Here is a 26,851-nt window from a genome sequence, read left to right as displayed (position 1 = left end):
CCCTGTAAATGGGGGACCAAGCCTTTCTCTGCACTCTATTCCAGTCAATGTGGCCTGCCGCACCCATGCAGGCATAGCCAGATATCTCTTGGGTGAGTGCTCCCCAGGGCTGTTTTTTTTTTCCCTCTCCATTTCTAATTCAAAACCCCTCCTCACTAGGAAGCAGGGTAGAGGGGTAATGCCTCTGGCTACTGCTGGCCTTACCTAAGAGAGCCAGAACCTTAATCCACTAACCCTTTCCAACCTGATGGATGGGCTTTTCTCTTTGTAGTTAATGGAAACCTAAGCAATGGGCTCATAGGCTGGTGATCAGCTCTTTTCTGTGCCGCTGTAGCTAACTTATCTGATGAGAGCTTTCACGTGTCTTGAAGGTTTCGCGTTTTTCTATTGACAGTACTGTCTTGATTGGGAAAACTGCAACGCAAAGTTGTTTACATTATTTGCCTATTTTAATGTTTGAGTGATTACCTAACTGATCAGATCTAGCCCACAGCCTTGGTTAAAATGCTCAGGTTAAACATAGTAATTTTTGGCTAAGCAGTTTGACTCTGACAGTTTAAATTCTAAACTGAGTCTTCCAACTTTGAGGCTTCCAGTTGGATCCCTGGAACTCTCAAAGGATAAGACTCTAAGTTTGTTAAAGTAACGGCTGTTTGAGTCAATTGAGATTATGTGAAATGTATTAAAATGTTGTAAATGATGTCAGATCTATGTTGTATTTATTCATGTTATTGCTTTCCAGCTAGAGTGGTCTCATGAAAATGAGAGTAGATTCTGTGTATACAAGCCTTTATGTTGTTAAGAAGAAGCTACAGAAAACGGAACTCCATCCATAATCCCAAAGAAGAATTTTTGGTATTTGCCTCTTGAGGGGGGAATGTTAGGTAGGAAGTCAGATATGAGCTTCTGTGTGTGTGACGAAGGCCTACAGAAAAGACATCTATGTCCAGCATATGCATCTTCACCTCAAAGTCATCCCGATAATGCTTCAGGGGCAGCCACTATTTGCATCCTGCCCTGCCCTGTTCTACCTGATAACCTGCCAGGTGCGGGTCCCTGCCCCTTCTGCCTGACAATCTTCCACAATCTCCCAAATACAGCCCAGTATCTGCATTTCAAACACCCTGCTCCAGACCTGGTCCGGATCCTGGGTTAGGACGGCTCCAGCTAGGCTTCCGCCTGTCTGATACCTTCAAACAAAGACCCATCTCCTGAAACCCCTCCCCACCAGCCTCAACCTGACTGGTGCTCAGCCCTCTGCCTCTCTGCTGAGTCGCCCGCCGGCCTGCCCAGGTGTAATCTCTCCACTCAACCATGTAACCTCGCTCCTTCCCCCAGTCCGAGTGACTGGGCATTCTCTCTCAGGTCCTGTCTGGAGAGGTGCACATCTATTCTTATGCATGTCCCTTCCCTAATAAACTTTGCTAATTTACTTTTCCATTACTCTCTGTCTCACAGCTGAACTCTTTTTTGTGCAAAGACAAGAACCCTGCCATTCTCCGGTAACAAGTCCACACTCAGGAATACTGCCCTTAACCTTGATGATCTGGGTCGAGCTAGGTCCAGAATGCGGACATCTGGGACAGAAAGGGTGCCCAAAGGGTGGACTTTGGGAGCACTGAGGGCACGGGGAGGTGGAGCAGTCGCGCTGTGGATCCTTCATCAGACATCAGACAGCAGCATCCCTGTCGGCTCCACTCCATGGAAACCAGGCTGGGTGGGAGATGCTCAGTGTGCAAGGGCCACGTGGGCATGGACACAGGGTGTGCAGGGAGGCACAGAGAGCCCCCCACACATTAGGAGAGACCAGGGCAGAAATGCGGGGAGAGGAGATGGGAGAGAGGAACCCAGGGAAATGGCCAGCAGGGCTGGAGACGACACTGAGAGGCTGAGAGCCCCCTCTGAAGGGAGAGGCCACCTGGGCAGGGTCAGGCCCATGCTGCACACTCAGAGGGCTCGGGGCAGCCCCGGTGAATGGCGAAACTGCACGGTGGGCAGTACAGTGGCCGGCGGGAGGCTGGTCTCACTGCTGTCCTGGCAAAGGAGGAAGCACAGAGGCTTTGTCAAGGCCCGGACTGCAAGCGCTCCCAGGCCAAGGTGCTCACCCACCGGCTGTTTTCTTTGTTGTTTTCCCCATTGCCTTAGCTTAGAGGATAAGGAGGCTCCCACAGGGACAGCCTGGCAGGTGCATGGGCAGAGAGCCAGGGCCTAGGGCTGCGTTTGCTTAGCACTAAGTGCCCTGGCCCAGCCTGAGAGCCTGGGTGGACACCAGCACTGGCTCCTGACCCAGCTCCTTGCTGATGACAGCGGGACCGGCTGCCCTGACTGGTTCCTGTCACTCACAGGGAGTCCTGGGTGGAGACATCGGGTCCTCGCCTCAGCCCCCACCCTGAAGCCGCAGTGGGCATTTGTGGACGACCCAGAGGACGGGGGCTCCCACGGCCATGGGTCCCTGAGCCTCTCAGATGAACACTGCATCCATTTTTACAAGAGCCAAGTGAGGACACAGAGCAGGCAGCAAGAGCACTGAGCTGTCACGGGGCCTTGAAGGGTCCCAGAGGGACGACGGGGACAGAAATCCACAGTGCACAGGGGACGGCAGAGTGCACAGAGCTCAGTCAGCCCAGCCACATCAGGACCCTTTTCCCAGTCCCGCCCTCGCGGGCTCCCACACAGCCCCTAGCAAGACTCAGGGAGGAGCGGGGTTGCCCTCACTCTGCTCCACTCACTCTCTCCAGCCCCACACCAGGCCCAGGCCCAGGCCAGAGCCCCTGCAGCCTCCTTACCATGGAGGGCGAGATTCGCACCCTGGGACCCAGAGTGGACACTTGATTCCCATCAGAGGGACGCACTTCCATCAGCAGATTAAATGACCGCAGTGCTTCTCGTCCGGGTGACCCCAGAGGCCAGGGCACCATCCAGCATTGTCCACGGGATGAGGGAGAATTGGACTGGAAAGGGAAGGATGAAGTAGCTGCCCAAGACATCCCGCACGTGCTGCATATTGATGTCCTGGGTGTAGACACAGAGCCGGGGAGCATGGAGGACACTCTGCCCACCCCCACTGTGCTGAGTGTCCCCTTCTATGTCCCTGTTGTGAGACCTTGGTCCCCAGGGAGACAGGCAGGGGAGGTGTGGATCCTTTGGTGGGAGGACCTGGATTCACCTGGTCATTGCATGGGCCCTCTGCGACCCCAGGCTCTCTGTCTCCATGTGACCTGGTTCCAGTGGAACTTCAAACCTGCCACTCGCCATGGAGGCATGAACATGACCTCAGGTACCACTGAGGCCGAGATCTGAACTTCTAACAGCGTTTCTTAGCAACTAGCTGTGACACCAAACTGATGGAGACTGACTCTGGGACCCTTGGTCTCAGTAATGCCACGCCGGCAATGATGACAGCAAGAGTGGTTGTAGGGGCATCCCTGGCTCTTATCTCTGCCCATCTCATCCTTTATTGGAGGGAGAAAGCAAGGTAGGGAGGAGTGTATCAGAGCAGAGGACGTGGGGTCTTAGTAGAAGGTGAGGCGGGTAGAGGCAGGGACCCCGCAGCTCTCCTTGTGCTCCTCAAACAGCCGCTCCAGGGCGTCCATGTAGAGCCTGTGGTAGTGGTCAACTTGCTCCTGGCTGGGGCTGCTGCACTGGGGCACGGGGATGGGGCCGCCCACTGCAGGGGAGGGAGACACGGGTGAGCCAGAGCTGCCGCTGGCCATGCCACACACGGCAGCCTCCTCCCTGTAGATGGGCACTCACCCACGGTGGTGATGGGCACGGGCAGGGGCAGCAGACCACAGGACTTGTGCAAGAAGAGACCACGGCCCCAGAAGATGCAGGGAGCTATGCTGGTGACCCTCTTACAGGTGACCTGGCACAGGTACTGCCAGGAGCCTTTGGAGAAAGCCTTGCATCTGAAGGTGTCGTTCTCCCCAAAGGAGTACACAGGCACCAGGGAGGCCCTTGGGAGGGGTGAGGAAGAGAGAGGACACTGCTCAGGGCCTGGTCTGCCCTCGCAAAGCCCTTGCGTCTGTGAGTCCCTCCCCTGTCTCCTGAGGCCACTTCCCAAGTTGTTTGGAGACACATGACCATGTCTGCCCAGAACATTCTGGAAGGAAGCCTCAGCTGTCTTGACCAATGGCTGTGTGGTGTGCTTGGCGTATTCCTGTTCTCACTCAGTGTTTACAGCTGCAGCCTGATGCTAAGGCAGGCATCAGCCCTGTGTACAGGTCAAGGTTAAGCCCAAGGGTTGCCCTCTAGATGGACTTTGGAAGAGAATCCAGCGCTTCTGAAACCAAGTAACACAATGTTTGAGTCCACAAGGACGGAATATGGGTTGGGGGCACTGCCAAGGGAGAGACCCAGGTCTCAGGACTGACAGGATCCTCCATATTCAAGTGACACTGCTCAGCACTGGGGACCCACAGCCCCACAGCCCCACCAACAAGGACCTGCTGTTTGGGTAGGGAGAAGCCATCCCGGTGTCGAGAGACCTGAGCCCACGCACCCGTGCCTCAGTGCCAGGCGCACAAAGCCTTTGCGATTCAGGAGTTCCAGGCGGTGCCGCCTTTGTGCCGTATACAGGGCCTCCTGGGCTCCACCAGGCACGATGACCACCGCCTGGCCCCGCTGGGGCTGAGACAGCACAAAGTCCAGGCTGTGACGGCTCGCAGGGCGCAGTCCTGTGTCATGAGCAGCGGGGAGCAGTCACCACTCCCTCGGTGGCTCTCAATACCCTCCCCCACCCGTTAGCAGGGAAAGGGAAGCCCTAACACTCCATCCCACATATCATGCCCATGTCCAGTATGTCCAACAGTCAGGGCAAGTCCAGGTGGCTACATTGGTGTCTCAGTGGGGGTGGGGCACACTCTGGCCTGGAGCCACATCCGGCCACACAGAGCAGGGCTCACCACCAGCCATGATGTATTCTCGGAACAAGGGGACATAGAAGAAGATGGCCATCATGGCTGTCCAGGGCTGCAGTCCCGGGAAGAGCCGGGAGAAGTCATTGCTCTCAGTGTGGAAATTACTGAAGGCTCCGGTGATCATGACCCCGTGGGAGTGAGATCCCTGCACGTAGTTCTGGCTGGGGGGCAGCTCTGCTGTCTTCACCAGCTGCAGGAGAGGAGGGAGGCAGAGAGGGGAGGCAGCAGCTGCAGGTGCTACCTCTGTCCCTGCTGACTTCAGAGGTCAAGGCCCTGGGATGGGACAGGTGCACCTGTCCACCCCTGCCCCTCTGTGAGCCTAGGCAGCGGGTCTCAGGCTGCAGGACAGGGAAGGGAGAGCAGGTGCAGGAGAGTGGGGTGAGGAAGTGAGGTGATTGAGGTGTCTCTGTGGAGGGTGACCCCTCACCTTGATAGGAAAGTAATCCCTTTGGTGTTTCCAGATGGCCCAGGTCCTTGGCCACACAAATCGCCTTCCCCCTGTGGGAAGAGATACGGGTAGCAGAATTCCCTAGGCACCCTCCCCATCTCTCCCCACCTGGAGCCTGCCCAGAGCTCACCTTGGCTGGGTATGTCCCTGTCCAGGTAGAGAACAGACAGAGGCCAGAGCCGTGTGAGGAGGAGGAGGAAGAGAAGAAGGAAGGAGAATGGGATTGGGTTGAAGTGAGAAAGAAAAATGATCTCTCCTCAAAACTGCAGGCTTCAGCCCAGCTTCCCCTCCCTGCACCTGCTGCAACACTGGAGGGGGCACCTCCTGGGGTCCTGTTCCTGCCCCTTGCCACCGTTGTCCTGAGCAGGGGCACTGCCCTCCTCCCTGCAGCCCCTTCTCCCCTGGGGCACCCAGCAGCGCTGCCTCCCCACCTCTCACCTGAGCACAAAGTCAGCACAAACTGCAGCGCACCCAGCTTTTCCAGCCACTCCTTCTGCAGGGTCTTCGCCTTGCAGCTGGGCATGGGGTGGCAGTGCACGGGTGCTGTGGAGTCAGCCATCCTGGTGCCACCATCCTCCTGCAGGCTCCACATGCGTTCACAGGTGTTCCTTCTCCCAGAATCCATGCTGTGGTCAGGGTGATGTCTGTGTCTGGAGCCCCTAAAGTGCCCAGGCTCCCTTTGGGACTGACCTTGGCTGTCCTGGTCCATCCGTCTTGGCTGGTCCCTGGGAGGAGCTTGGAGGAGAAATGGGTGTATGGGGGAGGGATTGGCAGTTGTAGGTGGGAGCTGGGAGCCAGTGTGCAGGGAGTGGAGAAGCAGAAGCCCAGTTGTCCCACTGGGTCTGGGCCCAGGCCTAGAGTGGCCTTTGCTGGACCCTATGCTGACCTCTTGGGGGTCCCAGGGAATGTCAAGGCTTCCTGGGTCCCTGGCACAACTTTGACCTTTTGCAAAATACACCCGCAGGTCTCTTCCTACTGTTCCTCCTACGCCCTCGCTGCGGTCACCCAGGGCTCTGATTGGGACCAGAGGTCAGGGCCAGTGTGGGTGTGGACCAGGTGCCTGCTGGGGAAGCCACAGCTCGCCTGTGCTCCTAGAACAGCTGTGTGGTCCTCTCTGTCGATTCCCTGCAGTCATCCACCTGCGCCCAACTTCTGCTGGCATTGCTGCACCCGGATCTTGTTCCCACTGCGGGTAGGTGAGCGGTTGGTGGCAGTAGGGTGGCGACAGAGTTTAGGGCTGAGCCAGTTGCCCACGACTGGCCCCATCAGCAGGAGGTCAGGCCAACAGATGTAGGAATCCGTAAGAATGGATGGGCTCCTCTCCAGATAGAACCTGACAGAGAGAGCCCAGTTCACATTTAGGCTGAGGCTTTTATGGGGATGGGTCTTGCCTTCCCGCCTTTTCTCTCCCCCTCTCCTTTTCCTCCCGAACAAAACACTTGTTGGGTGTAAATACAAAGAATTCCTGTCTGACTTTTCCCCCTGAAGTTATCAGACATGGGAAGGCTGGCTTGCGTCGCCCCCCTTAGAGGAAGGATGGTTATCAGGCCAGGTAGAAGGGGCAGGACCCCCTGGAAGGTCATCAGGATCCGGGCAGGAATTGAAGTGTAGATACTGGGGCTATACGGGAAGGTTATCGGGATGACTTTGAGATGCGGACGCTGGACCGCTGTAGATGTCCATTCCTGAGGCCCTTGTCACACACACATAAGCTCACTTCTGACTCCCTACCTAACAAATTTACAAATCCCTTCTAATTACAGACCCCCAGTTCCATGGCTCTGAATTTGCCTCCAGCACCTCCAGGGACCGCTCGGGACCAGCATGGACACCTGGCTGCCTCAGGCCGGGACAACAGACAGGCCACAGTGGCCGCGGGACAAGAGCAAGAAGGGCCCTGGGAAGGTTTGGCTGGGACCAGAAGCCGCTCCCTTGCCGCAACCGTGGGAGGATGAGGAGGCTCTCACCCTGGACGTGATGGAGCCAGCGGGGCAGCAGGAGCAGGTGCAGCTGCAGGCCAGGGAGGAGGTGGGAGGGGCTGAGGCCTCCAAGCAGAATCCTCTGCACCAGGAATCTGGGAGGAAGTTCCTGTTCCAACTGGGCCGTCCTCACCAGCTGGGGAGCTGGGTGCGGCCCCACCCGACCCAGAGGCTGAGCTTGGGGAATGAAGTAACTCCCCTGAGGCCTCACCCCCAACCCGACAGTGTCCTGGCACCCTCACCGAGATGGGGAAGTAGTCCCGGAAGTGTCTCCAGACGGCCCAGTCCCGGACCCAGGCAGAGCGGATGTGTCCCTGTCCCAGTACAGCCAGACCAGGTGGAGGACCCCAGGGGTCCAGGCCCGGCTCAAGAGCACAAAGATCAAGGCCGCCAGGCACACCTGGGCTGGAGGAGGGGGCGCACTCAGACTCAGGAGCTGTAGCCGGGTGTCCCCTCTCTCTGAGTGAGAGACACAGCTTCCATCCGCTGGTTCACTCCCCAAATGGCCACAACAGCCAGAGCTGGGCCGACCCCAAGTCAGGAACCAGGAACTTCTTGGGGTCTCCACGCGGGTGCAGGGGCCCAAGCGCTTGGGCCATCTTCTCCTGCTTTCCCAGGCCACAGCAGAGAGCTGCATCGGAAGTGGAGCAGCGAGGACCTGAAACAGTGCCCATTCGGATGCCAGCACCGCTTTACGCACTCTGCCACATCGCCAGCCTCCGCTGCTTTGAGCAGCTTCTCCTTGTGGCCCAAGCTGCTGGCCCTGCCCCCTGGACCTGCTCCAGTAACCCACACACCCGGTGTCCAGCACCTGGACCTGCTCCAATAACCCACACACCCGGCGTCCAGCACCTCGCGGTACCCAGTCACGGGTAGGGGGGCTGCAGGAGCTGGGCGAAGCTCCCCTCCAATGTCTGGGCAGGAGGAGGGAAGGGCCCCCGCCAGGGAAGGGGAGGGCTCTGGAGACGAGAACCACCCTGGGGCAGGTGCACAAGCCTGAGTGATTTTCTAAAGGCCTCCAACGGGGAGCAGATGGGTGCAGGAGGGGCTGTGCTGCGGGGTCTCCCCTCTGCTGTTTTCCCTGCCGGGGCACATGGCGGTGTTGGGGGGGGGTACAGTGAAGGGGTGGGGGGGTGAAGTGCGGATGGTGGGAGGGGGATTCCTGAGGAAGCCATCTGTTGGCAGGTGCCTCTGGACATGGAGTGGGGGGCAGGTACAGGTGGAGCCAAACAGCACCAGAGGGATGAGGAGGGCAGCCAGCATCCCCGGAGGGACCCCAGTGCCGTCCTCACTTGGCTCCGGGTCTCTGGCCACAGAGGGGACGCGGCAGGATGCACAGCCCATTTCCAACAGGGGGTTGGTTCCAGCTCAGTCCCGCACCCCGGAATACTGCTCTCAACCTTGATAAGCTGGGTTGAGCCAGGGCCGGAATGCGGACATCCAGGACGGAAAGGGTGCCCAAAGGGTGGACTTTGGGAGCACTGAGGGCACGGGGAGGCGGAGCCAGGGGCGCAGTTGAGTGGTGGGTCTCCCTGTGGATCCCTCCGCAGACATCCGACACCAGCGGCCCTGTGGGCAACACTCCATGGAAACCAGGCTTGGTCGTGATTGAGTCAGGCAGCAGGGGCCGCGTGGGCATGGAGATGGAGGCTGCAGGGAGGCAAGGAGAGTCCCCCACAACAGAAGAGACCAGGGGGAAATGCGGAGAGGAGAGAAGAGGGAGGAACCCAGGGAAATGGCCAGCAGGGCTGGAGACGACTCTGAGAGGCTGGGAGCCCCCTCTGAAGGGCGAGGCCACCTGGGCGGGGTCAGGCCCAGGATGTACACTCAGAGGGCTCGGGGCAGCCCCAAGTCTGGGAAAACTGCACGGTGCGTAGGGCGGTGGCCGGTGGGAGGCTGGTCTCACTCCCGTCCCAGCAAAGGAGGAAGCACAGAGGCTTTGTCAAGGCCCAGACTGCAAGCGCTCCCAGGCCAAGGTGCTCACCCACCGGCTGTTTCTTTACTGTTTTCCCCATTGCCTTAGCTTAGAGGATAAGGAGGCTCCCACAGGGACAGCCTGGCAGGTGCATGGGCAGAGAGCCAGTGCCTAGGGCTGCGTTTGCTTAGCACTAAGTGCCCTGGCCCAGCCTGAGAGCCTGGGTGGACACCAGCACTGGCTCCTGACCTAGTTGCTTGCCAATGACAGCGGGACCGGCTGCCCTGACGGGTTCCTGTCACTCACAGGGAGTCCTGGGTGGAGACACCGGGTCCTCGCCTCAGCCTTGACCCTAAAGCCACTGTGGGCATTTCTGGATGACCCAGATGATAGGAACTCCCACGGCTGTGGGTGCCTGAGCCGCTCAATAAACACAGCATACATTTTTACAACAGCAAAGCTCAGCTACCGCAGAGGCCATAATTAGAACATCTAACAGAATCTCTTAGAAATTGGCTTTCAGACCGAAACTGAAGAAAACTGACTCTGGGACCACTGATCTCAGCACTCACTCAGTACTGCCACACCCGCAATGATGACAACAAGAGTGGTTGTAGGAGGTCATCAAAGAAGGAGGTGCCTTTTTCTGAAGGGACGAGAGAACTTCCACTTTGACTACGACCTTGTCTAAATAAGATAAGAGTCGGTGAACTCAAAAGGCTTCCATAGCCTTGCAAACTCATGACTGTAGCCTAGGGAGATTACCGAGGCCATAAACAAGAGTGTCAATTTTTAAAGTCAACAACAGGAGTCACTGTGCACTTACTCCACAGGTAGGATCTCTGTCCTTAATGTGCTGTACATTGTGATTTAATGCTATAACTAGTACTCAAACAGTATTTTTCACTTTGTGTTTCTATGTGGGTGCAAACTGTTGAAATCTTTACTTAATATATACTAAACGGATCTTCTGTATATAAAGAGAATTGAAAATTAATCTTGATGTGAATGGAAGGGAAGAGGGAGCAGGAAAGGGGAGGGTTGCAGGTAGGAGGGAAGCTATGGGGGGGGGAAGCCATTGTAATACATAAGAGGTACTTTGGAAATTAATATTCATTAAATAAAAGTAAAAAAAAAGAGTGAATGTAGGAGCCTCCCTGGATCTTATCTCTGTCCATTTCAGCAATTATTAGAGGAACCAAGAAAGGCAGGGGAGGATTCCAGTGCATAGGGCTTGGGGTCTTAGAAGAAGGTGAGGCGGGTGGAGGCAGGGACCCCACAGCTCTCCTTGTGCTCCTCAAACAGCCGCTCCAGGGCGTCCATGTAGAGCCTGTGGTAGTGGTCAACTTGCTCCTGGCTGGGGCTGCTGCACTGGGGCACGGGGATGGGGGCGCCCACTGCAGGGGAGGGAGACACGGGTGAGCCAGAGCTGCTGCTGGCTGTGCCGCCCACAGGAACCTCCTCGCTGCAGATGGGGACTCACCCACAGTGGTGATGGGCACGGGCAGGGGCAGCAGACCCCAGGAGTTGGGTGAGAAGAGTCCACGGCCCCAGAAGATGCAGGGAGCTATGCTGGTGACCCTCTTGCAGGTGACCTGGCACAGGTACTGCCAGGAGCCTTTGGAGAAATTCATACCTTTGAAGGTGTCGTTCTCCCCAAAGGAGTACACAGGCACCAGGGAGGCCCTGGGAGGGGCGAGGAAGAGACAGGATGCTGCTCAGTGCCTGGTCTGCCCTCACAAAGCCCTTGGGTCTGTGAGTCCCTCCCCTGTCTCCTGAGGCCACTTCCCAAGGTGTTTGGAGACACATGACCATGGCTGCCCAGAACATTCTGGAAGGAAGCCTCAGCTGTCCTGACCAATGGCTGTGTGGTGGGCTTGGCATATTCCTGTTCTCAGTGTTTACAGCTGCAGCCTGGTGGCAATGCAGGCATCAGACCTATGTATAGGTCAAGGTCAAGTCCAAGGGTTGCCCTCTAGATGGACTTGGAAGAGAACCCAGAGCTTCTGAAACCAAGGGACACAATGTTTGAGTCCACAGGGACGGGATATGGGACGGGGCACTGCAAAGGGTGAGACCCAGGTCTCAGGACTGACGGGAACCTCCATGTGCAAGGACACTGCTCAGCGCTGGGGACCCACAGCCCCACCAAAAGGGACCTGTAATTTGCATATGGAGAAGGCAACCAAGCCTTGAGGCTTGCTGCCCACTCACCTGTGCCTCAGTGCCAGGCGCACAAAGCCTTTGCGATTCAGGAGTTCCAGGCTGTGCTGCCCTGGGGTTGTATACAGGGCCTCCTGGGCTCCCCCAATCACGATGACCACTGCCTGGCCCTGCTGGGGCTGAGACAGCACAAAGTCCAGGCTGTGACGGCTCACGGGACGCAGTCCTGGGTCATGAGCAGTGGGAGCAGTCACCACTCCCTCGGTGGCTCCCGCTTCCCACACCCCAGCCGTTAGCAGGGGAAGGGGCAGCCCTAACACTCCATCCAACATCTCATTCACATGTCCAGCATATCCAACAGTCCAGGGGTGCACATGGGTGTCTCGTAGGGGTGGGGCACACTCTGGCCAGAGCTGCTTCCTCCCATTCAGAGTGAGGCTCACCATGCATCATGATGTATTCTCGGAAAAAGGGGACATAGAAGACCCTGGTCAGTGTGGCTATCCAGGGCTGCAGCCCCGGGAAGAGCCAGGGGAAGTTATTGCTCTCAGTGACGAAATTACTGAAGGCTCCGGTGCTCATGGCCCCGTGGGGGTGGGCCCCCAGCACGTAGTTCCGGTTGGGGGGCAGCTCTGCTGTCTTCAGAGGTGCTGCCTCTGCCCCTGCTGACTTCAGAGGTCAAGGCCCTGGGATGGGACAGGTGCACCTCTCCACACCTGCCCCTCTGTGAGCCTAGGTAGCAGGTCTCAGACTGCAGGACAGGGAAGGGAAAGCAGGTGCAGGGGAGTGGGGTGGGGAAGGGGGAGGAGGCGTCTCTAGGGAGGGTGACCCCTCACCTTGATAGGAAAGTAATCTCTTTGGTGTTTCCAGATGGCCCAGGTCCTTGGCCACACAAATCACCTTCCCCCTGCAGGCAGAGATACAGGTGGCAGAATTCCCTAGGCACCCTCCCCATCTCTCCCCACCTGAAGCCTGCCCAGAGCTCACCTTGGCTGGGTGTGTCCCTGTCCAGGTAGAGCCACAACATGTAGAGAACAGACAGAGGCCAGAGCCGTGTGAAGAGGAGGTGGAAGAGAAGAAGGAAGAAGAATGGGACTGTGTTAAAACAATAAAAAAAAGATTTCTCATCAAAACTGCAGGCTTCAGTCCAGCTTCCCCTCCCTGCACCTGCTGCAACACTGGAGGGGGCACCTCCTGGGGTCCTGTTCCTGCCCCCTTGCCACCGTTGTCCTGAGCAGGGGCACCGCCCTCCTCCCTGCAGTCCCTTCTCCCCTGGGGCACCCAGGCAGCGCTGCCTCCCCACCTCTCACCTGAGCACAAAGTCAGCACATAGTGCAGGGCGCCCAGCTTTTCCAGCCACTGCTTCTGCAGGGTCTTCACGGGGCAGCGGGGCACCAGGTCTTGGCAGACGTCCATCCTGGTGCCACCCTCTGCCTCAGGGCTCCAGGTGGGGTTACAGGTGTCCCCTCTCCCAGAGTCCAGGCTGTGGCCAGGAGATGCCTTGTCTGGAGCCCCTGAGGTGTCCAGGCTCCCTCTGGGACTGACCTTGGCTGTCCTAGTCCATCCGTCTTGGCTGGTCCATGGGAGGCGTGCAAATAGATGTGGGTGTAGGGGAGGGGTTGGCAGCTGGTGGCTGAGAGCTGGAAGCTCATGTGCAGGGAGTACACAATCGAAGTCCAGTTGTCCCACTGGGTTTGGGCCCAGGCCGAGAGTGGCCTTGGCAGCACCCTATGCTGACCTCTTGGGGGTCCCGGGAATGTCAAGGCTTCCTGGGTGCCCTGGACAACTTCGACCTTATGCAGAAATACACCCACGGTCTCTTCCTACTGTTCCTCCTATGCCCTCCCCGCAGTCACCCAGGGCACTGGTTTTGATCAGAGGTGAGGGCCAGCGTGGGTATGGACCAGGTGCCTGCTGGGAAGCGAGGGCTCGCCTGTGCTCCTGGAACAGCTGCGTGGGCCTCTCCGTGTCGATTCCCTGCAGTCGTCCACCTGCGCCCAACTTCTGCTGGCATCGCTGCACTGGGATCTTGTTCCCGCTGCGGGCGGGTGAGTGGTTGCTGGCAGTAGGGTGGTGACAGAGTTTAGGGCTGGGCCAGTTGCCCACAACAGGCCTGGGAGGGCAAGGTGCAGCTTCAGGTGGGCCACCCATCAGCAGGAGTCAGCCCCACTGGGACCTGCAGTCAGACTCAGGGTGTGAGTGAGGGGGAGGCTCACGGATGGGCTGGGTGGGCGTGCAGAAGGGCGGTCAGGTGGTGGCAGAGCTGAGGCAGGGACAGGCTGGGCAGCCGCTGTGGCTCATCCTAGCAGGCACACCTGGGATCCCAGGGGGTGTTTGGGAACTCTGGGAGAGTTCAAGAGCAGACAGGTTCCAGGGAGGGCCTAAGGTAGCATGGGCATGGCTGAGCCCCTTCCCCCTCACCCCCAAGCATAGCCACTCCCTGGTCCTGCCACTCCTCACCTGTTCCATTGCCAAATTTACAATCCCTGCTAATTACAGACCCCCAGGTCCACGGCTCTGATTTGCCTGCAGCACTTCCAGGGACCGCTCCGGACCAGCATGGACACCGGACCACCTCAGGCCAGCACAACAGACAGGCTGCTGTCTTGAGCACCTTCCTCTTTGCCCTCCCCCCACTGCCCTGACTCCCTGACCTGCCCCCTCTATTTCCATCCCTCTGGTGCCCTGCACCCTGGAGCCATGTGAGCCCCAGCAAGGAAGTGTCATTGCCACCTGAGCTCACGGAGCTATGACCTCAGGACCTGGCAGAATGACCAGGGAGGGGCCAGGACCTGGGGGACGGGAAGGGGGGTTTGAACTTGTGAGGGGTGGGTGCTCGGGCTCAGTGGGGAGCCGGGCTAGGGCGGGGCTATGTACAGGAGTAGCCTGAAACCCTGAGCTGCCAGGAAGTGGCCCCAAGACTCTTGACCTGGGGGAGTAGGATTCCCTGGGAGCAGTCTCAGGGCTTCCCCCACTGTGGGAGTCCTCAGCACGTCACAGAGTGTCACTTCTTCTTCTTTAAAGATTACCTTTTGAACAGCAGGATTAGAGAGAGAGAGCGTCCATCTACTGTTCACTCCCCAGATGTCCGCAATGGCCTGAACTGAGCCCATCTGTAGCCAGGAGCCTGGAACTCCATCCGGGCAGGTCTCCCACATGGATGCAGGGCCCAAGCACTCGGCCATCCTCCACTGCTTTCCTAGGCTCATTAGCAGGGAGCTGGATTCGAAGTGGAGGCAGTGGTCACACCCCCAGCAGGTGCCTCTGTCACACACCCTCCTAGCCCCAGGGCGATTCTCTGACTACATTCACCTCCTCAGAGAGAACTGGGGGAAGGCAGCTGAGCCCTGGCTGTGGCCCCTCCCCAGGCCCCACACCCCCTCTCCTGTGGGGAGGAGACAGGGGAGGCAGCCAAGGGGCTGGAGAGAACCTGGAACACAGAGGGAGCCCGCGAGGCCGCCCCCTCGGAAGGATCCCCTGAGGTTGGTGTGGGGGCGGAGACTGGGAAGATGGCCTGGCCTGGAGGCAGGGGCAGCCCCAGAGGGGCCGCGGGAGCAGAGGGTCTGTGCTGCAGGCCTCCCCTCCGCTGAGACTTTAGCCGGGGACATGGGAGGGAGACTCCACAGGGAGCGAGCTGCTTGGCACTGGGCCCTGGGGACAGGTGGGAGAGAGAGGGCAAAGGAAGGGCCTGAAGCCAGGGTAGCCATGCGGCGCCTGAAGACAAAGAGTCTACCTGGGCGCTGGGTCCCCAGGCCCGGGCAGTGGGCCTGGGGGGAGCGCCACTGCTCTTCTCCTATGGGAGTGGTACCCAGATCTCCAGCCCTGCCCCCGAGAAGCCGGGTGGGGGGTAGGGGGGACGGTGCCCGTGGCTGTGGTCATCTGGGAGCCCCGCGGGTCCAGGGAGGATGACGTGCGTCTTGTCCTGGGTCCTGACTGGGACTTCGGATGCCAACGCCAAATGCATGACCCAGCTCCATGGGGATTAAGCTTGGGCTTTGGCGGCTCAGCGTGCAGTGCACACAACACCTGGGCGTGGAGCCAGTGGCTGCATGCAGGGCGGGATACCCTTGAGCGGTGGAGGGAACCCCGCAGAGGGGGGCACATCTGGGGGACCTGGAGTGGGCGGGACTTGCAAGGGTAGGGGCCTCCCTGGTACTGGGGGTGGGCAGTGTCCCGGGCATGGCAGAGGAGTCAGGGCTCCATGCTTGCTCCCCGCCTCCTGCCGGGGGGACATCTGTCTCCATCTGAGTTCCGCTGGCTGAAGTGGGAAAAGGGGAGCCTGGGGCCCCAGTGGGTGCGGCGCTACTGCTGCTCTAATGATGGGGTGGCCCAGGCTCTCAACACCTGAGGGGCTGCTGCCCCACCCGCAGCTGATAACGCGCACCTGCAGTCCCCCTGGTCAGAGCAGCTCAGGGACGGACACAGCCCCTTGCTGGCTGTCAGGAGGAGGAACGCTAGGCCCAGGCTGGCCAGGAAGGAACAGACAGGTCACTCCGCCTTGTCACGGAGGATTTCTCCCGTCTCTGATTTCCGGCAGTGTCAGCACACCGCACAATTCACGCCACTGCGGCTGGACGGGGTGTGCTGCTGGGCTGTGGGACAGCCCCTCACAGAGCTCAAGACTCCCAGGACAGAGTCACTAGTGGCCAAAGGGAGAGGCAGTCAGATTGTAACCCCGCCCCTTCCACCAGAGCCCGCCCCTTCTGCAACCTGACTCTTGGGTTGCTCCAACATTCCCACTTCTTTCCTGGGGTGAGCAGTGTTGCAGAGCAGCCCGGACCCTGCTGGGGACACCTCATCCCAGACCAGAGTTCCTGTGCTCCACCGCCGCTTCCAGCTGGTGCCTCCCTGCGTGGCTACATGCCGATCCAGGTGGAGTCTGGGCTCCAGGATTCAGCCTGGCCCAGCCCTAGCAGTTGGGAGCATTAGGGGGGTGGAGCAGCCAAAGGGAGGACACTAAAACTTGTGTGTGTGTGTGTGTGTGTGTGTGTGATATGTAGGTGTGTGTGTGTCTTTCTGCCTTAAAAAAATGGGGACTGTGTGAGATCAGTGCAGGACGCCCCACTGCCCGTGATCCTGCCTGGGGCCTGGCTTCTGACCTAGATGTGTGTGTGTGTGCCTGATGATGTTCCTGGGCTGTGACAATGGACAGGAGATAACAGTGGGACACAGGTCCCAAGGGGAGGCGTGGTGCAGGAGCTGGGTTACACACTGAGGGCCAGGACAGCAGCCCAGGAGCTGTCACAGAGGGAGGACACCTGTCCGTGAGCCCCAGCCCCTCCACCTACTGACTGTGACCTTGACCACACCAAGCCTCAGTTTCCCCCTGGTGACAGGGGCCCACCCACTTCAGAGTCCGGTTTCCTCTTCAGCTCTTTTGAAACCACAACCCAGATGAGTGCACAGAGTCCAAGCACATAGCCCACGTTCCCACGGACGGACATCTGAGGGTCGCTCAGAAGAACGCCAGAAATGCAGGAGGCTCATGGCGCAGGGCCAGGGACAGGTGTCTTTGAGCTCCGGCACAGAGCTGCCACCAAAGCCTCCTCACTCTCCACCTGGCCTTTCTCCCCTCCCCCCTCCCCCCAGCCCTGAGCAGGCTTCTAGAAGACTTGCTGGACAAAGAGGAGAGAGGGCAGGGAGGAGAGGGAGCCTGCAGAGCCAGTGGGGGGATGGGGCCAGCAGGCTGCAGCCACAGGGGCAAGAGGGGGCATGGGTGTGGGCGTCTGAGCAGCTGTCTGGGGTGCTCCGGGCTTGGACAGCGAGAATCTCCCGGGGTGTGGGTCTGAGCCCAGGGCTGGTGCTGTCCCCTTCCACCCACCACCTGTGCCAAGCCCTACAAGCCTTGGGGTAGGCTCCCTGCTCTTTGTGGAGGGTGCCCCAGGGTGTTTGTTGGAGTCTGAGCTAAAGGTGATGGAGGCTCCTCAGCCCCACCCAGAAATGCAAATCACCTACCTAGGAAAACCTGTTGGACCACAGGAAACTCTCCCCAGCTGAGGAAACTCTGCAGTTCCCTGTGTGTTTCTCCCATTGTGGTCCCTACAGCAATGGCTGGCACCTGGCTGTCCAGCCTGCTGCTCCCTCGGGAGCACATGGCAGCAGTCACTCTCACTAAGGAGGGATCCCCACTACAGGATTAGGCGCGTGTCCTCCCTGCTGGGTGTCCAGCAGGTGGGCTCCTTCTCTGGTGAATTCTCTCACCACCCAGGATTGCACCCCCTGTGGTGTCTCATGCAGCTCAGCTTGAGCAGAACTGAGAAGCCCCACCCAGTGGTCTGTTTTAATAGGTCGGGAATAAAGCCCCCTGGCTCCTGTGGGCATCCTCAGGTTTCAGGAAAGGGGCATTTTGATCCACAAGTGACAGGACAAAATTACTTGGGGGCTTAGTGGCTTCCAGCTCAGCAGACCTAGCCAGCTGCCTCCCTATCCCACCTTATCCCCACCCCAGAGATCTGTGGCCCTTTACCTTAAGGGAGTCCAGGGGCACAAGATTCCATCTTCTCTATTTCCTGCTTATTAGGGTCTTGGTCCCTGTCTGTCCCAGGTCCCAGTCTGTCCATCTCATCGAATGGATCTGTCTCGTGAACCAGAATTTTGTCCCCAGTTACTGCCAATGGCCGTGGCCACCACACGTTCCTCTGAGAAGCTGTCAAATTCTGAAACATGCCCATCTGCCAATTTGCAGCTGGGATTCCTCATAGGAAAGGAAGACTATAATCCATTGCTTCCCAAGTAGTCGGAGCTGATACCCTGTCCCTGCCCGCATTACGTAACCAGCTAACTTGGAAGATTCTGCACGCCTCTTTCAGCGAACCTACTGGTGTTAGGGTGAAAGGGAGAGACTCCCGGGATCACTGCACCTGTCCTCCCTGTTCTATCAGGGTGTAACACAAGGCTAGCAGGTTGCCCATGGCTGCCTTAGATGGAGCATCCACAGACAAGTACTTGCGGTCACACTGGCCTCAGGTGGGCTCGGTGGCCCCAGGCAATAGACAGATTGTTTAAAATGGCTTTGTGAGGCCTTGCAGGAGCTCCCAGTGTTATGACAGAAGAACTCGCTAGGGCGTCTTCCTGCCAATAGCAGCTTCCTGAGAGAAACAGGAGAAGACGTGGGTGGAACGGGTCGGCCATGAAGCGCAACAGCCTGACCACGATAGCAGCGAAGGCTTTACTCGTCTGTTTGCTTGTTGAGCGGCATCTGAGGTCTGTGGTTGGCTCACACGAGTAGGCGGCCTTGTCCTCCGTGTGCATCTGTGGGACTCAAGGGGTAAAAGTTTAATCCTTGACAAATGCCCCAGCTTGGAACAGCCTGTCACTCGACTGCCGGAGGACTGCTCAGCGGCACCTGGTGAGAGCCCCGCCACTCGGGCTGCAGCTGGCCCGGGAGAGCCTTTTCCGCTGGTCTCTCATAAGACTGCGTCTCCTAGTGCTGGCACTGGGGCTGCTGGTGACTTTTGGGGTCTGGCCCTGGCAGGATTTTGCCCCCACGCCCCATCAGAACCTTCCACCGCTGACCTAGATTGATAACCTGCTTTATCTGATCTCCAGTTCTGAGTCAAAGGTGTCACAGGTGACAAAGGGCTTCCCATAGTGCATTTCAAACAGCCGAGTGGTGACCAATCTCAGGTGCCATTCTCATCCCGGGGAGGGGTCGTCTACGCCATGTGTCTGAGGTCTCCCAGGCCATAGCAGAGAGCTAGATCGAAAGTGGAGCAGCCGGGTCTTGAACCCGGCAGTCATATGGGTTGTCAGGGCTTCAGGCCAGGGCATTAACCTGCTGAGCCACAGCGCTGACCCTTCTCCCTCTCCCCTCCCCTCTCCTTCCCTCTCATTCTGCCTTCCCCCTCCCTCTCTTTCCCCCTCCCCCTCCCCTCCAATCCCTCTTCCTATCCCACTCCCTCTCTCCCTCTCCCTCCTCCTCCCCCTCCCCTTCTCCCTTTCCCTCTCCCTCTCCACCTTTCCAATAGAAATAAAGCACATCTTTAAAACAAAATAGCAACAAGAGACCGTGGCAGCAAGTGGCGCCCTCTGTGCACTGGAGACCTGAACTTGCTGATGGGGAGGAGGAGGTGTCAATACTCAGGTGTGTCCCAGCCCCACCTTTGGAAATGTGTGAGGCTGGGCCGTGTGTTGCTTTGGGGTTAGACAACCAGGAGCTTGGTTGTCCTCAGTCCCTTGGGTGACCCTGGAAAAGTGACCAATGTGGTGTCGCTGTCCCTGTGATGGGCTGAGCAGAACTTGCCTCCACAAAACTCAGGCAGGTGTGGAAACTGTCACGACTGAATAGTTGCTGGATTAAGGCTGAGAGGTGATCTGATTGTGGTGGGCAGCAGGTGGAGCCGGTGGGAGTCTGCGGGTCACAGACCGGGGCTTCCCTGGCCCAGTGGTTCTTGTGAGAGGGGTCCTTAATATTGGAGCTCAAGTTCTGCCTAGCTGCAGGTGCTTCCCACCAGCCATGGCCTCCACAAACAGCTGACGCTGAACCACAGCACTGAGCTGCAAGCTCCTCCCAGGTGTTTAGTTAAAATACTGGAGTGAAGACTGATATGAGCCCAAACGCAGAAATAGATTGGAGTCTCTCCTTCCTTCATCATAACTCACTGAGCTCCTTCCATGCGTCAAGAACCGAACTAAGTGCCAGAGGTACAGACAGCGTGTCATATTCGGCGAGGTCGCCCCTGGATTTCGGCAAGTAGGCCCCTCAGTGTTTTGTGTGCTGTTCGGTTCTGAGAGGGTGAGCACAGGACCCCCTCCTACGCCCCTTCCTTTGTCTTTGTCCTCTAAGTGACCCCAGCTTAGGCACACACGGCCCAGAATTGTACCCCACTTCTCGGCTCCTCCTTTTACTTTCGGTTTGCCCAGCGAATTCACATAAGGACTGATCATCCCAGAATTCAGAACCAAGTCATCTTCCCTCACTCGAGAGAGGTGACACTCTGGAGACGCTGCGTGGGCATACGGCCTTGACCTAACGAATCAAGGAAGTCCCCCACTAAGCACAGGACATGCGTATGATCTGATACACCACTGTCTGTTTGTCTAACGTAGGGACCCCTGCACAATGCCATCAGCCACTGAGGTGCTAGGAATTCGTTTTGTTATGGCAGCAGTGCTGTGGGTGTCTTTCCTTTGGCTAGAGTTGGCGGGGCTCGCTGCTCTTAAACACTCAAACATGGGAAAGAGACCCCCCTCTCAGGATCCCACACAGATTACCAAACAGAGTGAATCTGTGAGTGATAGGAGCCTGTCACTCCAGCCTCTGCCTCACATGCAACAGTTTATGACTTAGGGAGAAGGAGCTCAGACTGTGAAAATCACAATGTAGCCAACAATATAGCCAACAAGGTAGCAAACAAGGTAGCAAACAAGGTAGCGAACAAGGTAGCAAACAAGGTAGCGAACAAGGTAGCAAACAAGGTAGCAGACAATGAAGCAAAAAATGCAGAAAACAATGTAGCAAACAAGGTAGCAATGCTTCGTTAGCCACTCCCCAAATATTTGTGGGGTAAACACAGACAACCTCAAGGCAATAACCCACATGAGGTCATCCCATCCACACCCAGTGAGGATCCCCACATTTGTGACAGTCCCCAGGCACCCCAGGCTCTCAGGGCAGCCAGTAGACCACATCCCTCCCACATGTCTGCCATAAATGTAGGAGCGGATGCAGAATTCAGGCCCTGGATTCCAACGCCGGTAAAAAGGCTTCTGCTAATCAAGGGTCGAGGATATGCTTGTGTCTTTCCAGAGAATGCGGGATGGCCCATTTGGGTACCAGCCAGAAACATCAAGCCTGCAACTGTCAGCCAACCAGAACCAGCTGAACAAGGCTGAGAGTCCGCCTTGGTAGCAGACGCACCTGCCCTATCATCCTACCCTAAGAAACTGCCCATAGCCACATCCGCTACTGCTTTATACCCCCACTAGCTCTGGTCAGCCACTCAAACAGCCCACAGCCTGTGTGCGATCACGCCATTCCTGATAACCATTGTTCCTCATTCCTACCCCCATGTAAGCAAGCACTCCTGTGGTCCCCTGTTTTGTGTGCTGGTTAGTCAATGATAGGTAAGATCCCCTGGGGGACAACCTAAGACAGGCACAACCGCTTATGGAGACCACATACATGGAAATGGGGTCACCAATGGTATGGCCAAGAATCATGCCTCCCATTGCTCAAAAACTAAGGAAAAGGGGGAAATGTGGTGGAATGAGAAGGCCATGCCAGGATGGCCACTGGCATGTGAGCATCAGTTATTTAGGAATGGCTTTAAAACCCACCTGGAAACAGGCTTTGATTGGATGGGTTTGGATACTGCCTGCAACAGGCTGTGACTGGTTAGAGCATAAACTGCCCCTTGACCGGATTGGCTGCCTTGGCTATATAAGCTGCTGTAGCAACTGAAATAAATGAGTCTGGACATGCCTTGGGCCCTATCTCATCTGCCCAGGCATTAAGGAACCTGGAGCCCTTGTCTGTGTGCCACAGAGGGGATGGGCGGAGTGCCAGGGAAGGAAAGACGGGGTGGGTGGGAGTCCTCCCCTCCTCCCCGTGACCCTGGGAGCTCCCTGTCCCCACATCACCCCCAACCCCCACCACCAGCCACCTGACCCCAGCTGCCAGGCTCCTGTAGGAAAGAGCCTCCTTGGCCAGGGCTGTGGCATAGCAGGAAAAGTCACCGCCTACAGTGCTAGCATCCCCTATAGGCGCTGGTTTGGGTCCAGGCTGCCCCAGTTATGATATAGCTCTCTGCTATGGCCTGGGAAAGCAGTAGAAGATGGGCCCAGTCCTTGGGCCCCTGCCATCATGTGGGAGACCTGGAGGAAGTACCTGTCTTTGGATTGGCGCAACTCCAGAACTTGCAGCCATCAGCAGAGTAAATCAGGGGATGGACGACCTCTGTCTCTCTCTGACTCTCAAATCTGCCTTTCAAATAAATAAATAAAATCTTAAAAATTAAAAAAAAGAGAGAGAGAGAAAAAGAAAGAGCCCCCACCCCTGCCCCTTCCTGTGAGCAAGGAGGGGGGAGCTGTGGGCTGAGGTCCTGAGGTGGTCAGGTGACTTCCGGTCTGCAGGTGGCTCTCCCCTTCCCCACTGAGGGGAGGTGGGGCATTGCTGGGGTCACCAGGGAACCCAGCTTGAGTTTCTCAAACCCGGGAGCAGTGGCTCACATCTCCTGGGGATGCAGAGTGAACATGGCGACGTAGACCTAGCCCGAGGGTCAGGTGCTTGGGCTGTCCCAGGGGGCTTCGTGTGGGTGGGCACAGGGCTTGATGGTGGGGTGAGCAAGGAGGGGCAGGGCTCTGGGCAATCCTCCCTCTGGTCTGTCTCCGCTTCCCACGCCTGGGACCTTTCTCCTGGCGAGCACCCAGAGGTGGCTGTGCCACCCCTCAGGTGGCTGTGCTCACCCTCCTGGGGTGAGGAATGGGGAGGTAGAGGAGGGGGCTGGCAGGGCCCTGCAGAAGGAGGAGAGGTCTCCCAGGAGCAGGGCTCCATCCAGCCCTGGGCTCCTCCCAGACTTGCCCAGGACCCCTTCAGGATCCAAGGGACTGCAGGTCATGCTCCTTGTGCTGTCCCAGCCTTGCATGGAGCCCACTGGGCTGAGCACCCACCTGCTCCCATTGGTGCTGGACGATATACCCATAGCCCCGAACTGGGGGACGTGCACACAGAGTGGACTGGGGCAGTGGATGCTGGAGCACCCGGCAAAGCTGCATCCCTGGCACTGGCTGGCCATGGGGAAGGATAGGGCTACAGGCCAGGGCTGAGCTGCAGCCCAGAGCTTCCCTGTTGGCCACTTTGGAACCCACAGGCTGGGGAGGGCAGGTGCAGGAGGTTCTGAGCCCCTGCTGAGTGAGATCTTCCCCTGGGTTCCCTGCTGCCTGTCCCCATCCCTGCTGGGGACTGACCTCCTCCTCCCTGCACCGGCAAAGCTGGACCTAGGCTCATGGTGGGCTTGGCCAATGCCCCAGCCCTGTATCTGTCCCCATCTTGCTACTGGTGTGGGGTGGGGCTGGGGATCCCGGTGACCGCTGGTGCACCTGCAGTCAGTCCGGATGCAGAAGGACACAGTGGACGTGCTGTCTGCGCTCCACACGGAGTAGCTCAGGCAGCAGCTCCAGGAGCAGACGCCCACGATGGTGTCCCTTCCTGTTCTCTCCTAGGCGGTCGGTGGCCACTGTGTGGCCCAGGGATGACATCTTAGCCTGTGGGGGGGGGGGAAGGGTGACCGAGGGAAGTAAAGTAGAGAAGAATTCCCGGGGTTGGTGTGTTGGTGTGCATGGTGGGAGGGGTCCCAGGCATCTCGGGGCCTGCGGTGGCACCTGGGGGAGACTGGACATTCCCAGAGATCTGAAGAGAGGGAACCACTCAATCTAGTGCTCAACCTGCTTCAGTTGGCTGCTGCCACTGCCTGCACCTGGGGCCCTGTGGGCGGGCTGACCTGTTGCATGGACATGCCCTGCATCCCTTGCTCAGGTGCTGCCCCTCCCCTGCACACCCCCACACCCACACCCTCCTCCCAGGGTGAGCATAGACTGACAGAGCCAAGACTTTCAAAGATCAGTCTCAGAGGGAGCCTGGACGCTTCTGGGGCTCCCGATCCATGCATCTCCCCAGCCACTGCCTGGACCCTGGGAGAGGGGACACCGGTGACCCCACCTGGAGCCCTGCAGGCAGAGATGGCTACCAAGATGGACGTCTCCCCAGCCGCAGTGCCCCCTGGCCCTGGGAAGACCCTGCAGAAGCAGTGGCTGGAAGTAGTGGGCGTCTTCCACTATGTGTTTGCATTTCTGTTCCTAGGTGAGAATAAGGGGGAAGGGGATGGGGACTCTGCCCGGGGAGAAGGCGTTGGAGGGAGGGGATCCCTGCAGGTGGAGGACGGGAGGTGTGGCTGCAGAACTGGGGATCCTGAGAAATCCATTTTTCTTCTTCACCATTCCCCAGTCCCTTTCGCCATGGTTCTTCTGCTCTTCCTCCTCTTCACACGGCTCTGGCCTCTGTCTGTTCTCTACCTGATGTGGATCTACCTGGACCGGGACACACCCAGCCAAGGTGAGCTCTAAGCAGGGCTTCAGGTGGGTGAGATGGAGAGGGTACCTCAGGGTCTCAGCCACCCCCATCTCTGCCAACAGAGGGAAGACAGATTATGTGGACAAAAAGATGGAGGATTTGGAAACACCAAAGAGATTACTTTCCTATCAAGGTGAGGCGTCACCTCCCTAGAGACACATCTTCCCCCTTCCCCCACCCCACTTCCCTGCACCTGCTCCTCCTTTCCCATATTGTAGCCTGAGACCCACTGCCTAGGCTCACAGAGGGGCAGGGGTGGAGAGGTGCACCTGACCCATCCCAGGGCCTTGGCCTCTGCAGCTTAGCCTCCTCCTCTCTGCCTCCCTCCTCTCCTGCAGCTGGTGAAGACAGCAGAGCTGCCCCCCAGCCAGAACTACGTACTGGGATCCCACCCCCACGGCATCATGAGCACTGGAGCCTTCTGTAACTTCACCACCGAGTGCAATGCCTTCTCCCAGCGCTTCCCGGGGCTGCAGCCCTGGCTAGCCACACTGGCCGGCCTCTTCTACCTTCCAGTCTTCCGAGACTACATCATGGCTGTTGGTGAGCTCCAGGCTAAAGGGCAGGAGACAGCCCCTGGCCAGGGCGTTCCACACCAGGACTCCACACCTGCCCTGAGCACTGACCATGCTCTCCTTTAGCACAGGGTGGGCTGGGGTTGGAAAATGAGATGTGGGGCTCCCCTTCCCCTGCTAACAGGTGGGGTGAGGGACTCAGGAGAGTCACTGAGGGAGTCGTGACTGCTCCCCACTGCACATGACACAGGACTGCGTCCCGTGAGCCGGCACAGCCTGGACTTTGTGCTGTCTCAGCCCCAGCGGGGCCAGGCGGTGGTCATTGTCATCGGGGGTGCCCAGGAGTCCCTGTACTCAGCCCCAGGGAGGAACTGCCTCGCACTCAAAAGACACAAAGGCTTCGTGCGCCTGGCGCTGAGGCACGGGTGAGTGGTGTGCAAGAGCCGAGGCTGGGCTGGGTCCCGGGTCAGACCTCAGAATACCCGCAGCTGACATAGCGCTCTCCAGAGCCGACAGCACACCCTGTACCAGGATGCACCTGTCGGCCCTGATGCCACCTTGTCAGACCTGGCTGTGCCCACTTCTCCTCCTCAGTGAGCAGCATCAGACTGAAACCAGCAAGGACGTTGGGCCCAGAGCCCTGGGTTCTCCTTGTGACCCTGTCTCAGAGACAAAGCCTTGGACTTGACCTTGATCTGTACACAGGGCTGTCGCCTGCCTTGCCACCAGGCTGCAGCTGTAAACACTGAGTGAGAACAGGAATACACCAAGCCCACCACACAGCCATTGGTCAGGACAGCTGAGGCTTCCTTCCAGAACTTTCTGGGCAGACATAAGAGCTTCCAGACCTTGGAAAGTGGCCTCAGGAGACAGGGGAGGGACTTTTTGCCCCCAGAGTGCTGGTGTGTCCTTCTAGGACCCTGAGCAGCGTCCTCTCTCTTCCTCGCCCCTCCAGGGCCTCCCTGGTGCCTGTGTACTCCTTTGGGGAGAACGACACCTTCAAAGGTATGAATTTCTCCAAAGGCTCCTGGCAGTACCTGTGCCAGGTCATCTTCAAGAAGATCGTTGGTTTTCCTCCCTGCATCTTCTGGGGGCGTGGACTCTTCTCACCCAACTCCTGGGGTCTGCTGCCCCTGCCCATACCCATCACCACTGTGGGTGAGTGCCCATCTGCAGGGAGGAGGTTCCTGTGGGCGGCACGGCCAGCGGCAGCTCTGGCTCACCCGTGTCTCCCTCCCCTGCAGTGGGCGGCCCCATCCCCGTGCCCCAGTGCAGCAGCCCCAGCCAGGAGCAAGTTGACCACTACCACAGGCTGTACATGGACGCGCTGGAGCGGCTGTTTGAGGAGCACAAGGAGAGCTGCGGGGTCCCTGCCTCCACCCGCCTCACCTTCCTCTAGGCCTGGCTCGGCCTCTCCACTCAGCCCCTGAGCCCCCTGCACTGGGACCCCAAGCTCCTGCCTTGACCTCCCCTCCAATAAATGCTGGTTCTGGAGGGGAGAGCGGCCAGGCACTGCCACCCCGTCCTGTCTGCTGCAGAGGGTCTGCCTCGGTTTGGTCTCAGCACCCTGCATTCTCCTGCCAGGAGAGCTGACTGTGCCCCGGGACCTGGGAGACGTCTCCCCGTCCTGGGCCCCTGCTCCCCCTGTGAAGCAAGGCTGCTGCTTAGCTCAGAGCTGGCAGGATCAGGACAGGGTTGGGAGGAGACCCTGGAGGGGCAGGGAGTGGGCAGCTGGGGCAGTGCTGAGCTGGGTCAGGGCCCAGCAGGTGCAGGGATGGGAGGACCCAGGGCAAGAGCAGAGAGAGCTGAGCACAGAGCTGCCCCTGGGCTCCCCGGCCTTTAG

The 26,851-nt window shown here is 58.4% G+C and overlaps 3 protein-coding genes across 3 annotated transcripts; 1 reads left to right on the top strand and 2 right to left on the bottom strand.

Annotated features, from left to right (window-relative positions):
- Window positions 1-743: 743 nt before the first annotated feature.
- Window positions 744-8,418, bottom strand: LOC100339783 (2-acylglycerol O-acyltransferase 3). Its single transcript, XM_070064476.1, has 8 exons — window positions 7,335-8,418; window positions 5,806-6,700; window positions 5,347-5,417; window positions 4,905-5,109; window positions 4,502-4,676; window positions 3,754-3,956; window positions 2,787-3,667; window positions 744-2,034 (listed from the first exon to the last, which is right to left on the bottom strand). The coding sequence occupies exons 2-7, from the start codon at window positions 6,074-6,076 to the stop codon at window positions 3,513-3,515; spliced, it is 1,080 nt and encodes a 359-aa protein (XP_069920577.1). The 5' UTR covers window positions 6,077-6,700; window positions 7,335-8,418; the 3' UTR covers window positions 744-2,034; window positions 2,787-3,512.
- A 1,759-nt stretch (window positions 8,419-10,177) lies between these two features.
- On the bottom strand, window positions 10,178-12,985 carry LOC100339530 (2-acylglycerol O-acyltransferase 3-like). The gene is made up of 5 exons (XM_051837984.2): window positions 12,735-12,985; window positions 12,412-12,519; window positions 11,476-12,331; window positions 10,745-10,947; window positions 10,178-10,658 (listed from the first exon to the last, which is right to left on the bottom strand). Exons 3-5 carry the CDS (start codon window positions 11,868-11,870, stop codon window positions 10,504-10,506), a joined length of 753 nt encoding a protein of 250 aa, XP_051693944.1. The 5' UTR covers window positions 11,871-12,331; window positions 12,412-12,519; window positions 12,735-12,985; the 3' UTR covers window positions 10,178-10,503.
- Window positions 12,986-23,964: 10,979 nt separating this feature from the next.
- Window positions 23,965-26,545, top strand: LOC100339280 (2-acylglycerol O-acyltransferase 3). The gene is made up of 7 exons (XM_008250710.4): window positions 23,965-24,223; window positions 24,368-24,475; window positions 24,556-24,626; window positions 24,832-25,036; window positions 25,259-25,433; window positions 25,964-26,166; window positions 26,253-26,545. The coding sequence occupies exons 1-7, from the start codon at window positions 24,103-24,105 to the stop codon at window positions 26,405-26,407; spliced, it is 1,038 nt and encodes a 345-aa protein (XP_008248932.2). The 5' UTR covers window positions 23,965-24,102; the 3' UTR covers window positions 26,408-26,545.
- Window positions 26,546-26,851: the final 306 nt, after the last annotated feature.

This window comes from Oryctolagus cuniculus, chromosome 19 (assembly GCF_964237555.1).
Source record: "Oryctolagus cuniculus chromosome 19, mOryCun1.1, whole genome shotgun sequence".
In the NCBI taxonomy this organism is placed as follows: domain Eukaryota; kingdom Metazoa; phylum Chordata; class Mammalia; order Lagomorpha; family Leporidae; genus Oryctolagus; species Oryctolagus cuniculus.
This window is presented reverse-complemented; position numbering and strand designations above follow the sequence as displayed.

Coding starts and splice junctions, on each gene's coding strand:
- LOC100339783 (XM_070064476.1), bottom strand. CDS start 6,076: ATGGACCAGGACAGCCAAGGTCAGTCCCAAAGGGAGCCTGGGCACTTT. Junction 5,418..5,805: donor TGTGCTGACTTTGTGCTCAG/GTGAGAGGTGGG, acceptor CTCTTCCCACAG/GGGGAAGGCGATTTGTGTGG. Junction 3,668..3,753: donor CGTGCCCATCACCACCGTGG/GTGAGTGCCCAT, acceptor CCTCCCCTGCAG/TGGGCGGCCCCATCCCCGTG.
- LOC100339530 (XM_051837984.2), bottom strand. CDS start 11,870: ATGGTGAGCCTCACTCTGAATGGGAGGAAGCAGCTCTGGCCAGAGTGT. Junction 10,948..11,475: donor CGCCTGGCACTGAGGCACAG/GTGAGTGGGCAG, acceptor CGCCCCTCCCAG/GGCCTCCCTGGTGCCTGTGT. Junction 10,659..10,744: donor CGTGCCCATCACCACTGTGG/GTGAGTCCCCAT, acceptor CCTCCCCTGCAG/TGGGCGCCCCCATCCCCGTG.
- LOC100339280 (XM_008250710.4), top strand. CDS start 24,103: ATGGCTACCAAGATGGACGTCTCCCCAGCCGCAGTGCCCCCTGGCCCT. Junction 24,224..24,367: donor GTTTGCATTTCTGTTCCTAG/GTGAGAATAAGG, acceptor ACCATTCCCCAG/TCCCTTTCGCCATGGTTCTT. Junction 25,037..25,258: donor AGACTACATCATGGCTGTTG/GTGAGCTCCAGG, acceptor CACATGACACAG/GACTGCGTCCCGTGAGCCGG.